The 16,322-nt window shown below is 67.7% G+C and overlaps 1 protein-coding gene across 1 annotated transcript; it reads right to left on the bottom strand.

The window, feature by feature from the left end:
* Positions 1-1,221: 1,221 nt before the first annotated feature.
* Positions 1,222-15,457, bottom strand: HELZ2 (helicase with zinc finger 2). The gene is given in 21 exon segments (XM_030309179.1): positions 1,222-1,873; positions 2,125-2,292; positions 2,408-2,564; positions 2,704-2,922; positions 3,126-3,260; positions 3,424-3,616; positions 3,722-3,838; positions 3,946-4,093; positions 4,175-4,336; positions 4,422-4,553; positions 4,642-4,748; positions 4,907-6,478; positions 6,480-8,694; positions 8,778-8,853; positions 9,146-9,929; positions 10,992-11,633; positions 11,724-12,244; positions 12,618-12,725; positions 12,802-12,985; positions 13,261-14,361; positions 15,392-15,457. Coding segments are annotated over 20 exon segments (8,784 nt in total). The 5' UTR covers positions 14,280-14,361; positions 15,392-15,457; the 3' UTR covers positions 1,222-1,748.
* Between the last annotated feature and the right edge of the window lie 865 nt (positions 15,458-16,322).

Below are 16,322 nucleotides of genomic sequence, written 5' to 3'. Positions count from 1 at the left end.
GCTCCTGACTCTTGACAGACTGGGTAGCCACCCTGTGACCCAAGAGGAGGGGCCACCCCTCCTAGCCCCCCAGTAAAACCTCAAACACCCAGAAGGGAGAACTTTCAGAGTGGTCTTTGTAATAAAATTATTATTCAATCATATAACACAGAGCCAAAGAAAAGATATAAAAATTGGAATGTAGACATTGGATTTGTAGAAAGCGCCGAATGCATAGACACATCCTCCCCCCTGCCCCTCCCCCGCCAGCAGAGGGTTCAGTAAGGCCACAGAGAGGGCACACCCCTCCTAGAGTAAGCGGCTTGTTTGCAGCAAACCCTCAGGCCGTGGGGACCGTGGAAGTGGGGCGGGGGGTGCTGGGGTCTGGGGTGGCCTGAGGTGAGGGCTGATACTGAGGCGAGAGGTTTCCAGAAAAAGCAGGATATAAATACACCCTGAGAGGCAGGTGAAGGTCCTCAACCTTGCAAAGACAGACTCGCAGCACAGGTTGTCCTGAAGGCCCTGAACCAGGAGCAGGCTTGAGGTTGTAAAGGGGAGGGAAGCTCAGGGTGAAGGCACAAGGCTGCCCATCCAGGGGGCGCTCAGTCCCAGCCCCCACCCACACACCACAGGGGTGCCGCCCGGTATAGGCGGGGCTGTGCGGGCATCTGGTTCTGCTCTGCCCTTCCTCCTGAGAGGACACAGGGCTGTGGGCCCCAGTCAGGTAGGGCAGTGATGACAGAGAAAAGGCCCTCTCTTCCAGGGAGGCCTCCTTGCCCTAAGTTTGGGCGAAGGACCTTGTTCCAGTCATAAAGACACTGGTTTTTGGTTTATTTAAAAATAGAAAATAGGGGCACCTGGCTGACTCGGTAGAACAGGCAACTCTTACTCTCAGGGTCATGAGTTCAAGCCCCACATTAGGCATGGAGCTTACTTTAAAGAAAGAGAGAGAGAAAGAAGGAAAGGAAGGATGGAAGGAAGGAAGGAAGGAAGGAAGGAAGGAAGGAAGGGAGGGAAAGAAAGAAAGAAAGAAAGAAAGAAAGAAAGAAAGAAGAAAAAGAATAGAAAGACATACGAAGAAAAACCAGTACGCCCCATAGAAGAAGAGCAAGAAGCAAGAACTTCAGAAAGAAAGACAAACAAAGAACTACTCCCCTGATTACGATGGTCCATTACCAAACCGCCCCGAACCCTCACGAACGCAAGCAGAAAGAAAAAAGAACAACATAAACGAACAGAAAATAAGAAGGAGCAATGAACAAAAGAAGGAAGTTAGTGAAGAAAGGGAAACAAGGGGAACGCTGAGCTCCACAGCCAGCGCCCAGTGTCTCAGGGATGGTGTTCAAAGACCAAAAAGTAGCCCCAGCAGGATTTCCTTCTGACCCCAAGCCTTCCTAGTAACGCCAGAAGGTCCAGAGGACCTCCCCGAGCCCCTGACCCCTGAGACGTCCCCTGTCACCAGATTTCCAGACGAAAGGCTCAGCAGGGAGAGAGGGATTCTTCCTCCCCAGTGCAGGCGCACAGCACATCGGTATGGTGGGGCCTGGCCTGCTCTCTGCCCTGGGGAGAGGCCAAGACTCCAGAAGGAGATTATTGCTCAGAAGTTGGCCTCAGAAACCCAGTCCGATAGGCGGGGTGGCCACAGTGCCCACCGAAGGCACACGGGATGCTCCTGAGTGGTGCCTGACTAGGGAGCCCTCAGAAGAGGGCACGGTCTTTTCCTCCAAGTCCTGGCAGCTTGAGAGCGGTGGGCAGGTGGAGAGGGCTCTTCAGGGAGACACGGCTGGCCTCTTCCGAACTCGCACCTGGTTGGCGGGCACAAGGCTCTGCTGGGCCTCGCAGAAGTCCAGGAATCTACGCCAGAGAGGGCAACAACGCAGGAGGCGGTGGTCTCCTGCAGGGGTGGGGAGAGGGGAGCCCAGTCCATGGTAGACCCCGGTCCCGCCCCAGTCCTCCCCTCCCCCAGCCAAGCAGCCACCCCCCCCCCCCCCCCCCGCAACCCAGGGAGGAGCCCCGCCCCCCACCTCACCCAAGAAGCCACGCCCCCAGGAGGAGCCCCGCCCCCGCCCTCCCCACCCCCAGCCAAGCAGCCGCACCCCCAGGGGGGAGCCCCGCCCCAGCCCTCCGCCAGCCAAGCTGTCCCACCGATGAGGCAGAGCCCCTCTTGGGCCCGGGTGATGGCCACGTTCACTTGGTTGGGGTCCACAACAAAGCCCAGGAACTTCTTAAGCCAGCTCTTAGTCGGCCGCTGGTCCAGGTCACTTTCCTGGCACGTGCGGACCGTGCTCACCAGCACGTAGCGCCACTCGCTTCCTGCGCAGTTGGGCAGGCATGCTGAGGCCCCTGTCAGCTGCCGCTGACCATGCTGCTTGCATCCTCCCTCGTGACCCGCTGGCCCACGTGCCCCCTGCCCCAGAGCCACCCTCACCCTGGCTCTTGGAGATGGAGCACACAGTCACTCCAGCGACACCCTCCCGCAGGAGACTCTTGCTGATCTCCGCAGCCTGAGCGTTGTAGGGAGTGAGAACTGCGATGTCCTTGGGGTCCACTGTCCTGCCCAGGGTCATCTGTTTGGCAATGCGGACCTGAGGGACCAAGAGGGTGTTGTCGAAGCTAACCCTGGGCACCGGAGCCTCACCTGTTCCCTCGGTTCCTCTGCCGCCTCCTCCTCCAGGAAGCCCTCCGTGACCAAGGGGCAGCAGGAAAGGCCTCACCGACACTCACCACCTCTGTTACCTCCTCCAGGTTGGCCTTGGAGTTTTCATTCCCTTCATCTGTGGACACCAGTAGGCTCTGTTCACGGCCTTGCACGTGGCCAAAAATGACAGGGCAGCTCTCCTTGTCGATGTGGCCGAGGACGCTGGGTGGCCGCCTCAGGCCCGGCCAGGTCTTCAGCTTCCCATTGTAGAACTCCATGGACGGGAAGGTACAGATGCCCTCGTGCTGCAAGGCAGGGCATAAGCCAGAGCAGGTCTCCTGTCCACCTGTCCTGGGGCCGAGGGCCGGGGTCTCGGGGGGGCCTGCTGTGGCCCCAGGACAAGGCCAGGGTGGACACAGGAGGTAGGGGTGTGGGCAGCAGCACCTGTGGCACCCCTGGCCTCGGGTCACACCTTGGGCGGGAGGGGCAGAGGCTGGGACGGGCTTACCATGCGGTACTGTATGTCCAACATGTAGGCCTCCGTGTGGTACCTCTCGAAGAGAGACCGGTCCAGTCCCAGATTTTGCAGCTGCTCGTTCTTGACCACAGGCCGCAGCTGCTTGTGGTCCCCGAGAAGAACCACCTGGAGGGACAGGCAGGTGTGGTCCTGACACCCCCCAGACCCAGAGGTACCCGGCCCCGTGGCCGCTGCCACTCGGCCCTGCCTGCGGTGCTGCCCTCTTAGGCGAAAGACCACGCCGGGGACGCCTGCCTGGGGCTCCCGGCTCCCCGCCCACCTCACTCACCTTCTCAGCCTTCGAGAACTTCACCAGCGGGATGAGGGTCTCAGGCTCTGTGGCCATGCCGGCCTCATCGATAAGGATCTGCCGGACGTCGAGCTTCCTGAGGCTGGCCAGGGCCGCGCATGAGCACGTGCACAGGACGACTGTGTGCCGGTCCAGCTCGAACTTCCGCGCCTTCCCCAGGACATTCCTGTACCTGCGTGCGGTCACCGTGTGGCCATCCGGGGACACCGTTTCCCCCTCCCCCCTCCCTCTGCCACCTCCACGGCAGAGGACAGACCCCACGCCCCTAACCGCTTACCAGCTGAGATCCTCCTTGGAAAAGATCTCCCCTTTCTGCAGCCGGGCGTCAAGCGCCCTGATGTCTGGCGCATAGGGGTTGGAAGCCTGCCGGATCCTGTGGTGCAGGGTGATGCTCCTGGGGTGCGGGGGGGACATCCGTGAAGCCCCGCGTTAACCCCCGTCCGAGACAGGACGGTGGGGCCTTTTGCCTCCACCCACAGGCAGACGGTGGAGAGACCGCACCTGAGCGTCTGGTTGGGACTGCCCTCCCGAGGGCTCTTCTTGGGCAGACCCCTGCCGCCCACACCCGGCATCGGGAAGTCCGCAGCCTCCGCCTGCTCACTGTACACTCGAAGGGGCTTCAGCTCCGCTCTCCTGCTCAGGAGCAGTCCTGGGGGCAGCGGGGCATGAGGGACCGTTCCCCGGGGCCAGCACCCCCGGGCAGAGCCCCCACACCACCAGCCCAGCGCACCTGCCAGGACGTCCACCGACTTGTTAGAGGGGCCGCAGTACAAGATGCAGGGGCCCCCCAGCTGCTTCTCCTCCCTGGGGGGGGCACAGGCCCCCACCTGCTGCTCGTTTGACTTGTGAAACCAGAACACGATGTGGAAGCCCACCACCGTCTTCCCTGCGCCTGCGGGCAGAGGGCACCATGAACGGGGTCCCCCGGGCCCGCCCCGGGCGGCCGGAAGCAGCCCCTCCACCAGCGTGAGCCCCACCTGGAGGGCCCTGGATCACAGTGAACTGCTTCTTCAGAGCCTCCCTGATGGCCCCATTCTGGCTGGGGTTCAGCGTGTGGCGGCCTCCGGGGAGGTCGAACGTCTGTTTCTCCAGGAGCCTGCCGTAGGTCCCTAAAGAAGGGCCAGGCCTCCCTGAGCAGGGGCCCAGGGCAGGGCTCAGGCACGACGAAGGGACATGGGGGAAGCCGGGGGGACCTACCCCGGCAGAGGGTCTGCTGGCAGTGCGGAGGGATGGGCTGGCCCAGGGCAATGCTGATGACCAGCGGGGACGCGTCCTTCAGCCCACACACGGCTTCTTCCTTGCGGCTGGGGGCAGGTGGCAACGAGGGTGGACACCAGAACCTCCACGGGACTCCCCCTGGGGAGGGGCCGCAGCCCCACCAGCTACGCCCTACCAGCCGAGGGAACCCAGAGTGTTCTCCACCCACCCCACCCACCGGCCTCTCCCCGTGGAGGCCACTCACATGTCAGGAAGCTGCTTGGGCAGCACCTCGACGGTGAATGGGGTGCCAGGCCTCAGCACCTCTTCTGGAACCTTCTCCATGGCCATGTGCTGGATGGAGAAGCGCACCTGCTTGGGGATCTCCTGCCGGTCCGCCTGGCTCTCTCTCGGGTCCCGGTCTTCTGTCAGCCCGTGGGCCACCCACGTGTACGTGTCGGGGTCGATGCTCAGGAAGGGCCCGAGGCTGCTGGGCCTGGAGGACGGGGCGGCCGGGGGAGGCTGGCCGGGTCCAGCACCGGGCCCGGCCGGCAGCCCCTCGAGCCGGACGCACAGGTAGCAGTGCCTGAAGCTGAGGTCGGTACAGTGCTCGCCGAGGAAGGAGGTTTCCAGGCAGAAGGCGCCCCGCAGCCGCCCCTGCGCCGTGCGCTCCCAGGATATGCGCACGTGCTGCAGCGTGACGGAGTCATTCTCCGAGACCGCGCTGGTGGCCGCCTCCAGGGAGCAGAAGGGCCCCCACACGCTGCAGTGCTCGCCCACGTCCGAACACCGGTCCCGCCCCGCCTGGGGCATCTGGCCCGAGAAGCAGTCGCCTGGCCTCTCCACGTGCTCCAGGCAGAGGGTGAGGCCAGGGGCCACAGTCCACAGCTGCAGGGTCGGTGCCAGGAACCCGCGCTGCAGGGTGGCGCTGAGCTGCACCTGCAGCGTGTCCCCCGCGCCCAGCTCCCGGGCCACCTCCACAAAGTGGCCACAGTGGCTCCGCCGCACCCGCCCCAGCTCCCGCCGCTGGGGCTCCGCCGCACCTCGCTCCCGCACCAGGGCGGCCGCCTGGGGCCACCGCTGCTCCTCCACCAGCCGCAGCAGCCGTTGCCACAGGTCGGCGTCCACAGGCCGGGTGTGCGGGTCCAGCAGGGCGCCGGGCGGCGGGGAGCACGGCCTGCCCTCCTGCACCGAGTAGACGCGGCGCCGCCACGAAAGCCGCAGGCCCGGCCGCCTCGCCAGGCAGCAGGGGTGCTCGGCCAGCTGCAGGGCGCGGTAGAAGACAGGGCAGGGGTCGGGCAGGGTCTCGCGGTTGGCCGGGAAGAGCAGCCTGAAGCAGCGGGCGCCCGCCTCCACGTCCACCACGAAGCCCAGCTTGCTGCGCGACTGGGTCTTGAGCTGTACCGCCAGGTGCAGGCTCCGGGCCCGGCGCTGGTAGCTCTGGGCGCGCCCGTGCTGGTAGCTGAACTCGTGGCACAGCCCGCCGATGTCCCGGGCCGAGTAGGCGGAGCCGCCGTGGCCCAGCGCCAGCAGGATCAGCCGCTGCAGCACCACGTCCAGGTACCTGCGGATGGGGGAGGTGGCCCACGTGTAGCAGTCCACCTGCAGCGCGTAGTGGCCGGCCACCGGCCGTCCGCCCTCGCGGGAGCGGCCGAACGCGGAGCGGCCCAGGGCCTTGCGGAGGTCGAGGCCCACGGGCGCCAGAGGCGGGTGCACGTCGTCCGTGGTGACGAGGTCCGCCAGGCGGTCACCGTCGTGGGCGCGGGCTGCGAGCTGGACGTGCCTCCACAGGGAGGCCAGGAGGTAGAGCCGCGGCGGGGGGGGGGCCGCAGCCCCCCAGGTGGTGGCGGAGGTGCAGCGACAGGGGCACCAGCTGCCCGTGCTTCTCGCGCAGCGCCGCGAGCTGGCGGTCGCTGGGCGCGGGCTGCCAGCGCAGCGGCGTGACCGTCCGCGTGCGCTCGCTGCTCACCAGGAGCTCGGCCACCAGGCTGTTGAACTGGATCATGTACTCTTTGACCATGACGTGGGCCGCACGGAAGCCCAGCGCGCAGTCCTCGGTCGGCTGCTCGTAGTGGGAGTCCGTCTGCAGGCGGTGCCGGCGCAGCACCCGGGACAAGTGGCACGCGGCCGCGACGCAGGCGTCCACGGAGTCCAGCTGGGCCGGCAGCTCCCGGCCCGCACCCGGGTGCCTCTTGATGGCGCGCTCGGCCTCCTCGTACGACAGCTGGCGGTCGGAGCGGATCACGGAGGGCGCGAAGCGCAGGCTTTCGAGCTGGTCGCTGCCCTTCTCGACGGTGAGGAAGAGGGAGATGGCCAAGCGGTCCTGGCCCGGCAGGAGGCTGAGCACATCCTGGCAGAGGCTGTCGGGCAGCATGGGCACCGGCTCCCGGTCGGGGGCGTAGAACGCGGTGCCCCGCCTGCGGGCCTCCACGTCCAGAGCCCCGTCCCTGGGGACAGAGCTGGCCACGTCAGCGATGTGCACGGCCACTTCGTACCTGGGGCCCAGATCTCGGACGCTGAGGGCGTCATCCAGGTAGCGGGCGCCCTGGGGGTCCACGGTGAAGGTCAGGAAGCCGCGGCAGTCCTCCCGGCGGCCGGGTGCCCGGTGCTTCTTCGAGGCCCTGCAGGTGGAGGCCGGCTCTGGCGAGGGCTCCCCCAGGCCGTGCTCCAGGTCCAGGACGCGGAGGCCCTGCTCCCAGGTGCTGGCCTCGGGCAGCACCTCCAGGACGATGCCCAGCGGGTAATAGAAACGCTGCCGCCACAGCACGATGCGCACGCGGAAGAGCCGGCTGCCCCGCGCCTCGGCGGTGAGCCGCTCGTGCCCCACGCGCTGCACGCGGCCCTGCAGGACGCGGTGGATGGGCACCCGCAGGGGGTCTTTCAGCTCGGCCACGAAGATCTTCGTCACGGAGCCGTCGATGGGGGTCATGATGCGGGGGTCCCACTCGTCCATGCGGCACACGAACACCAGCTCCCGGTGCTTCCTCTTCAGCACGCCCACCACGCGGCCCTGCAGCCTCCCCGAGGCGCCTCTGTCTCCGCCCAGGACCTCCACCAGCACCTCGTCCCCGCTGAAGGCCATCCCACAGCGCAAGCGGCCCCTGACCTGGATGGGGCCGGGGTCCACGCCGTCCAGCGGGACGGCCGTCGCCCGCTCAAAGGTCTCCTGCACGAAGGCACAGTGGCGGTACAGCTCGGGCTGCGAGCGGAGAAGCTTCCGCAGCTTGGCCCGCGGCAGGTTCGTGTACCCCCAGGCCTGGTGCGGGGACTCGGACCCGGCCACGGTGTCCAGAAGCCCATCTTCCCGGACGGTCACCATCACGTTCCGGCCTTCGTCCAGGAGCTCCCGCAGGATGGAGTCATCGGCGTTGAGCTCGCTGTCAGGCCAGAAGTCGGACTCGGAGTCCTCAGGGTCCTCGGGGTCCCTGCCTTCCGTGGCCATCAGCCCTGCTCCCGCATCCCCGGGGGCCACGTCGCCCCTCGCTGAGCTCTCTGCTGATGTCGTGTCCTCCACCTCCGCGTCCCCCGCTGCCGGGCGCCCCCCGGCCGCAGACCCCGACGCTGTATCCCCAGCCTCTGCCGCCTGTGTGGCCGTGTCTCCCGCCGCCGTGGTCCCGGGCAGGAAGGTACCGCCTTGGGCCACCGCCCCCGGCTCCACCTTTTCCACGGCTGTGCGTGCTGTAGCTGGGCCCTCGGCTGCCCCCTCCTGGGGGACAGTGCCCTGCGCCACAGCTGCCAGCATTGGCTCTGCTCCGAGGGCCCAGTGCCGCCTGTGGACCACGGCCTGCTCGATGTGCCCCAGCGACAGGCCCTCGGGGCAGACGCTGTGATGCTTCACACACTCACAGATGAAGCTCTTCCACAACTTGCTGCAGGCCCCGAAGGAGCAGAGGGCCACGGCGTCACCCACAGCCACCAGCTGGGACTGGGCGCGGGTCATGACGGTGTTGAGCACGCGGGCGTCCGTGAAGAAGCCCAGGGCAGGGGCCTCGGGGCTCCGCAGGCTGTGCGGGCTGTGCACGGTGCTCAGCACCACCACCCGGAACTCGCGCCCTGCGGGGGGGTGCCGTCAGGCCGGGCCGGGCTCGAGGGGGGCCCCCGCCCTGCCCGCCCCGCCCCCAGCACCCAGCACCCACCTGGCAGGACCTCGAAGCTGCCCACGGACACCTGGCCCAAGTCCCTCTTCCTCAGCTCCTGCCTTAGCGCGCTCACCTGGAGACACACGGCCGGAGCAGCGGGCCCGGGTGAGCGCTCTGTGTGCAGTGAGGGTCCCCGGCAAGGGTGGGACACTGGCCCCCGCACCCTGGTGCCCTCGAGCCGCCCGGCCCTGGCACCAATCACATGGTGTCTGGAAGATTAAGTCCACGGCCACCCTCGCAGAGGCTGAGAAGGCCCACCGGGGCGGGGGCACGCGGGTCCCCGAGACCACACAGGGACCCCCCCCTCCTCTGAGCTGCTCTGACGGGAGTGGGGAAGGGGGGCTGTCCCGGAGGCCGGGGCTTACCTGGGCGCCGTGGGACACCACACAGATGTGCCTCTGCTCCCGGCGGCCCCAGCAGTGGGGCCAGGAGGCATAGATCTCCTGCACCTTGGCGATGACCTGGGCAATCTCGGCTGTGTTGAGCCAGGACGTCCTTGACGCGTCACGCTCAGGGTTGCCCGCCACGTGGCAGAACGCGAGCGGGTAGTGCTGGGGGTGGCGAGGAACCTTGCCACTGGCGTGGATAGGGCTGCCCTTGGCCACGTAGAAGTGACGCGAGACGAAGCTGAGGATGGCCTCGGTGCTGCGGTAGTTCTGGTGGAAGATGATGCGGCTGCGCCGGGCCACCTCGTGCGCCTCCTGCTGGTAGTGCTGGAAGAGGCGGTACAGCAGCGTGTGCCCGGCCGCCTGGCCCGGGGCCACGCTGAAGAGCTTGGGCGCGACCTGCATGTGGTCGCCGGCCAGCACCACGCGGGTGCGGGCCGTGGCGTAGCGCAGCGGGGTGAGGGCCTCGCACTCCAGCATCTGGGCGGCCTCGTCGATGAGGATGTGCGAGAAGAAGCCGGCAGGCACCCTGAGCTCGCGGGCCTGGGAGGTGGTGGTGATGACGATGCGGTGCCTCTCCAGCTCCGCCCGCGTCGGGAGGCGGAAGGCCCGGCCGTCCTCCGTCAGGCAGCAGTACCGCAGCGTGGCCGCGTCCGTCTGGCTGGGCGGGCGGTCCGTGTACATCACCCGCAGCGGGGTGGCCTCAGGGTGGCCGCTGCTGACGTGGCCATGGAAATGCTCCTCGATGTAGATGTCGGCCGCACTGAGGGGAGAAGGGCCCACGGGGCCTCAGCCGCCATCCGCTAAGACGCCTACAGTGAGCCCAGCCCAGCCCGGATGCCAGGAATTCAAGAGAGGCAGACAGACCTGTGTCCTGCCCCCACGGAGCGTAAACGTCAGTGGAGGGGACAGACAGAGAGACAGGGAAGGTCAGAGCCGGGCGAGGGGAGACGGCAACGGCACAGAGGGTCTAGGTGGCCGGGGAGGGCTTCCTGGGGGGGGTGAAAGAGCTGGCCGTGCAGGGAGGCAGAGAAGGGAACAGCCAGGCCACTGGCCGAGGCAGCCCAGGGTGGCCAGAGGCCGCGGCTGGCCCTGAGCTCAGCTCCCAGTTGGCTGTCAGTGGGTGGGCAGTAAGGTTGGGCGTGGCTGCAAGGGGCCCTGAGGCCAGCGCGTCCTGGGGACGCGTCACAGCCCTGGGGCATCTCAGAGACCCAGGGACCCCCAGGCCCACCCCGGGAGGAGTGGTGGGGGGGAGGGCTCTTCCCAAGCAGCAGGAAGTGTGGGGAGCTAAGAAAACCATACTGACCGCGGGAGACCGTCACAGCTGAGACAAGAGTCTGTGTTTCTCTGAAAGACCACAGCAGAGCCCCCCTCTCCCCGGGGAAGTGCCAGAGGGGCCATGCCGGACCCCCTACCCGCTGCTCTCTCTGGCTCGGGGCCTCTGTGGAGGCACCCGCCCCTCCCCCAAACAGCGGACCCTGACCCCCGGGGCACCCTGTGCTGGGCCTGAAGCACAAACGTCCCCTGTCCCTTTCGGCCCAGGACCAGTCAGCTATCAGGGAGAGTCCCAGGGATCAGAGTGACCCTGACGCGGCGCAAGGGCTGCACCGTGCTCCCCCCCGCCCCCAGCATGCGCCAAGCAGCCAGAGGAGGAAGTTCCGCCAGGCAATCCCGGCAGGTCTCCTCTGGAACCAGCTGCCCAGACCTCCAGGGAACCTGAGAACCCGGGCTCCCCTTCTCCTGCAGCGACGCCCCCACGGCGGTGCCCTCGCCCCAGCCCAGGAAGCAGGTGGCGGGCAGGTCCCAGGGGTGGCTCCGGGCTCACCTGTTGGTGTGCGTGCAGATGAGCACCTTGGTGTGCGGCTGCCGGATGACCTCCAGGGAGGCCGCGGCCAGCGTGTAGGTCTTGCCGGTGCCGAAAGGGCCGTAGAGCAGCAGCGGGGCGACGGGCCGCTCGCCGCTGGGGCTGCTGCCCGCAATGAACGCCACCGCCGACTTCTGCTTCTGGTTGCCGCGCAGCACGGGCAGGGCGGGCAGCGGGCGCGGCAGCTCACAGGCCGGCAGGTGGGGCACCACCAGGCGCTCCTCGGGCAGCGCGTCCACCGCCTGGTGCCAGAAGCGGAAGGTCAGCGGGTCGACCTGGAACTGCACCTCCAGGACGGGGCTGCTGTCGGGCCGCAGACCCAGGGCCGCGCAGCAGCGGGCCGGCAGCAGCAGCCACAGCGCCCTCTCCGAGCCGGCCTGGGCCTCCAGCCGCGCTTCGAACACCGTGTCGTCGGGGGCGGGCGCGGGGGCCACCAGGGCGGTGCGGACCGCCCGGCTCAGCAGAAAGCCCCGGTCTGTGTCCGGCGTCAGAGGGGAGGGCGTGGGCACCTCGGCGTAGAGGGCCCCCGGCGGCGGGAAGACCATGCCCCGGGCCGGCGTCTCCAGCACTGTCCTCAGGGGCACCGGGCCCCGGAAGTTCAGCCTGGCGGGCAGGACAGGGGTCAGCCGGCCGGGGCCGCGGCTCTGCGGCCGACGCCCCGGCGCCACCGCCCGCCCGCCGGCCCGCACTCACTCGGCCACCAGCTCTTGCCGAACGGCTTCCTCCTCGTAGAGAAACTGGTGCATCCTCTGCCGGTAGTTGGCGCAGGAGATGGGACCCGGGGCCAGGCCGCCGGGGCTGAAGTCGAGGGCCAGGTCAGGCACCTTGTACTTGGCCAGCAGGGCCACCTGCTCGGCGGTCCGCTCCACGCCAGGCACCACGTGGCGGCTGCCGCCGTGCCAGCGCTGCAGCTCCTCGGGGCGGCCGCGGGCCGGCTCCCCCCGGAGCCCCGGGCCCTGCGCCTGGCCCAGCCGCAGCACCAGCTTCCGCAGCAGCGCCGGCCTGCGGCCAAAGTCGAAGACCACCCACTGCTCGAAGGAGCCGAAGGAGGTGCTCTGCACGCGCACCTCCACCTGGAACCTGGCCGGCGAGGCCGCCGGCACGCGGAAGCGCTCGCCCCGTGCGTAGAGCCGGCCCGGCGGGAGGCAGGGCGCCACCAGCGAGAAGTCTGCTCCCAGCTCCTGCTTGAGCAGCGCCACGTGCAGCAGGGGCTCCTGGGGGAGGGACTCGATGGCAAGGTGGCCCCTGGACCCCACCCAGCGGTCAGAGACCAGAGTCCACCCTGCTGTGCTCCCAGAGGGGTGCTCGGCCCGTCCGAACCTCGGGGTTCCCCTCTGCAAGCGGGTCACCGAGCTGGCCCAGGCGGCACCCCCCCCCTCCCCCACGGACGCCGAGCAAGGTAACGGTGCAGCACAGGGTGCTCAGGGCGCAGGTGGTAACCGGCCTGGTCCTCGTTCTCTGTGCCGGACACCCCACCAAAAAACCCTCACGGGGCTCGGCCCAAGCGGCTGAGGCTCGTGCTCCAGGTCACAGACACGGGCGAGATCTCCGAGGCGGCAGCTCAGACCCCAAACCCCGACCCCTCACCTCAGAGCAGACGTCGAACATCCAGCTGTGCCGCGTTTTCTTCTCGTGGGCCCGATGCACCAAGGGCTGGCTGCAGGTGACGGACACGCCGTCCACGGTCCCGGCCAGCTGCACGGAGAAGCCCGGCTGTGGGCAGGTCGTTCTGGCCCCAACGAGCCCCGCCCGCTCACGAGGCCCCACCTACCACGAGGACCTCACTGCTGCTGTGCTGGTACTCGGCTAGCAGCCGCGCCTGGTAAGGCACCAGCCCCTCCTGCCACGCGGCCTGCTCCCGCAGCTCCACGTTCCGTGCCCGCTGGATCCACTCCTGCAGCTCCTGGTCTGAATGCGCCTTGGTGCAGATGTCCCCGTACTCACAGAGGCCGGATCTGGGAAAGGGGAGGTCAGCAAGCGGGGGGTGGGGGGGGGTGAGCCCTGGCCGCCAGATCCTGGCCTGGAGGTGGGGGAGGGGCACCTGGGGGCAGGGCTGGGGGAGGAACGGGGACCTCCTCCATCCCGTGCCCACGAGAAGAGGCCCGAATGGGCCCGCCTTAGCCACGCCTCAGAGGCCGGGGTGGGGGTCAGCCGGGAGGGAACACAGAGGGGACAGGAACCCCCTGGTTTCGGTCGAAGGCGGGTTCATCCCCTACCGCGCGGTCCTTACTTCGGGCAGAGCTCAAACTCGGAGAGCCCGGCAGGCGGGCTGCGGTGTTTCCAGGGCACGGCCGGGTCCGAGGCCACCATCCACGCGTGCTCCAGGGATGAGCAGTGGTTCTCAAAGGCCTCCTGGGAGCAGCAGGTGACCAGGCAGGCGCGGCAGTACAGCTTGGCTCCGGGGGGCTGGTGGTGGGGAGCCGTGTGCTCCTCCCCGCCGGGGCCGGGGGTCGAGAGCAGGTCCCGCCTCTGGAGCCCGTCCAGCTGCTCTGCCTCCCACACGGCCATCTCCACGGCGCTGTGTGCGTACTGGCAGCGGGCCGCCCCGTGCCGGCAGGGCCGCCCGCGCCCCACGAACCTGCAGTAGGCCAGGGGCTGGCCGTACTGGGGCTGCGGCCGCACCTCCACCACCTGCTGCCTGCGGCGGCCCTGGGCGCTCGCGTGGGTCAGGAGCGAAGGGCAGGCTCCGTGCTGGGGGCACCGCCCCTGGGGGTCCACGGGGCAGAGGCGTGGCGGGCAGCCTTGGAAGCAGTGGGCACAGAGCAGCTGGAAGCGGCCGCCGTACTCGGCACGGATGGCGTCGGCCGGGCTGCGCGGGTCGCCCTGGGCCCCGCTGCCCTGCACCTCGCACTTGAGCCACAGACGCCGGACGTCGTGCTCGCGCTCGAAGGTCCAGACCAGCGCCTCCTCCGGGCTCCGGGCAAACGTGCACTGGTGGCGGTGGCGCCGGCAGCCCAGCCCCGGGCTGTAGTAGCGGCACACTTCGTAGCGGGCAGGCCGCGGGAAGCTGGGCCGGCGGTCCACCTTGCGCCAGACGTGCTTCTTGGTGGCTCGCTTGAAGCGGGCCAGCAGGATCTCGTGGCGACAGCTGTGCTCTACCCGGCGCAGGAGGTAGGTGCTCTCGTTGAGCCGCTGAGTGCACTGGGAGCAGCCCAGACACAGGTCCAGTTGGGCGCACAGCCTGGCCAGGGACAGCTCCTTGGCGGCCGCCGAGCTGCTGGGTGGTGGGCCAGACCCCGGGGACGCCATCTCTGGCCTGGCTCTGTGGAGTGGCGTCCGAGGCTCACGGGTTCAGCCGGCGGTCTGGGGCTGTTCGCTCATGAGGAGGAGTCTGGAATGGGAGCAGCAGGGAGCAAGGTCGGGTCCCGAGGCCAGGAGGTCCACATGGGCCCAGGTGGGGGCTCAGACACACTCTGCCTCTCCGTCAGGCAGGGGCAGAGGAAACAGAAGCAGGGAGAACCCCGTCCCCGAGATGGGAGGAGAGGGTTGGTAGGTCCAAGGAGCTGGGCCCCATTGACCTTGACCCAACCAAGACCCCTCCCCTTCTGAAAGGTCTCTGGGCCCTGCTCAAAAGGAGCCAGCTGGCCGGCGCGTGGGAGGGAGGTTGCCCCGGCGACAGGAGCCCTGCAGGCTGGCAGAGGCTCTGGAGGCCCCTGGAGGCTTGGGGCTCCCCGGCAGCCTCCCGCTAGGGCCCTTGTATTGAAACGCTCGCTCCTGGAGCACTGACTCATCCGAACACAGCACCTCCCTGTTCTGTGAGATGGTGCACCCTGCACCTGCCTACAAGGGGAGACTGGGCTCCTCCCCGTGGGGGCAGGGGCGGAGGCAGGCAGAACCTTTCAGAGGCCGGCCCTGCCAGACAGGACAGGACAGGACGGCACATTTTCCTCCCAGAGGAAACAGGGATGCCCAGGATCTAGAACTTTCACAGGAAACTTTGAGGACAACACAAAGACGTTTTAAAAGGAAAAGATTGCAGCCCCGGCCTTGAGCGGGAGAACCCACCCCACTCCAAAGTGAGTCTTGAGTCCACCTCCAGAGGGACCAGGGTGAGAACCCAGAACCAGGTGGATATTCAGAAATAGGAGGACCTAAAGGGGTCCGGAGATCACGGCCCCTCCCCAGGCGGCCAGTGTCGCGGCTTCTCGGGGCTGGGGGCTCAGAGGTAGCTTCTGGGTCCCCCCACCACCTCACCACCCCAGCACCCCCTCGGGTGGGGTGCGGCCTCCCCTCCTCTCCCTCTCGCACGGGGATCCCACAAAAGCCGGAGCCTGGAGGGCACTGGGCAGCCGCCACCTGGCGGGGGAAACCCCAGGCCCGGCCCCCAGCCCCCCCGCTCACCTTCCCGGCCCCCCGCTCACCCTCCGCAATCCTGTCTTCCCCGCAGCCCGGTGCACCGTCCCGCCCCGCCAAGCGATCACTTTCGATTCTGCCCCCAGGGTGACTCAAAGCGCTGACGCCCCATCGCGGAAATTACCTCACCGCCCCCCACCCCGCCCCCGGCACCGCCCTCAAGTGACAGCTCGTCTCCCCGCCCCCGGTGAGGCCCCGGAGCGGCTGCGACCCCCGCCTCGCCTCCCAGTGTCCGGAGCGCACAGACCCGCCCACCCGCGCTGCGCCTGGGCCGCCTGGGCCTCGGGGAGGATGGGATCCTCCGAGGTTGGCAAGCCGTCCCCTGGGGCGGGGAGCGGGAGGGCGGGTGGAGAAAACCAGAAAACGAGAAATCAGAGCAAAGGGGGAAGGTGGTCCCAAGAACCCCGGGTGGGTGGCCGCTGACTGACCCCGGCAGCAGAGACCTGAGCCACAGCGCACCTGCAGGGAGAGGGCTGAGGGCTGGGGCAGTGACCCTTTCCTAAAAGGCTCTGTCCAGTCTAGGTTAGAGGGGACCTGCCTTCTTACCTGGCGATGACTCTGGAGTTCTCTCCAGCCCCTTAAAATACTCAGGACATGTTTGGCCCATGCCAGCACCAGGACCGAGGGAGAGCTTCCCCCTTCTAGACGCAGGAAGCGTCAGGAGAATTTTGCAGCTTAATCGCATTTGACCCCCCAACTTTCCCTTGAGGGAAACAGGTCTCCCTTGAGGAAACAGGCACCGTGGTCACTGGCTGAGGTTCAGCAGCTAGCAGCTAGCAAAGCACCCGATCCCCCCACCATTACCTGACATGACCCCAAGGACCCTTGCTTCCTAGATTCATATCCCTGTAGAGTCTCCTTGAACAATGAAGAGAGCTAAACCACGGCAGCAGCGTGACGACTGAGGCCGCGTCACAGTACACGGTGCTACCTCCCCGC

This window comes from Lynx canadensis, chromosome A3, assembly GCF_007474595.2.
Source record: "Lynx canadensis isolate LIC74 chromosome A3, mLynCan4.pri.v2, whole genome shotgun sequence".
NCBI lineage: Eukaryota > Metazoa > Chordata > Mammalia > Carnivora > Felidae > Lynx > Lynx canadensis.
This window is presented reverse-complemented; position numbering and strand designations above follow the sequence as displayed.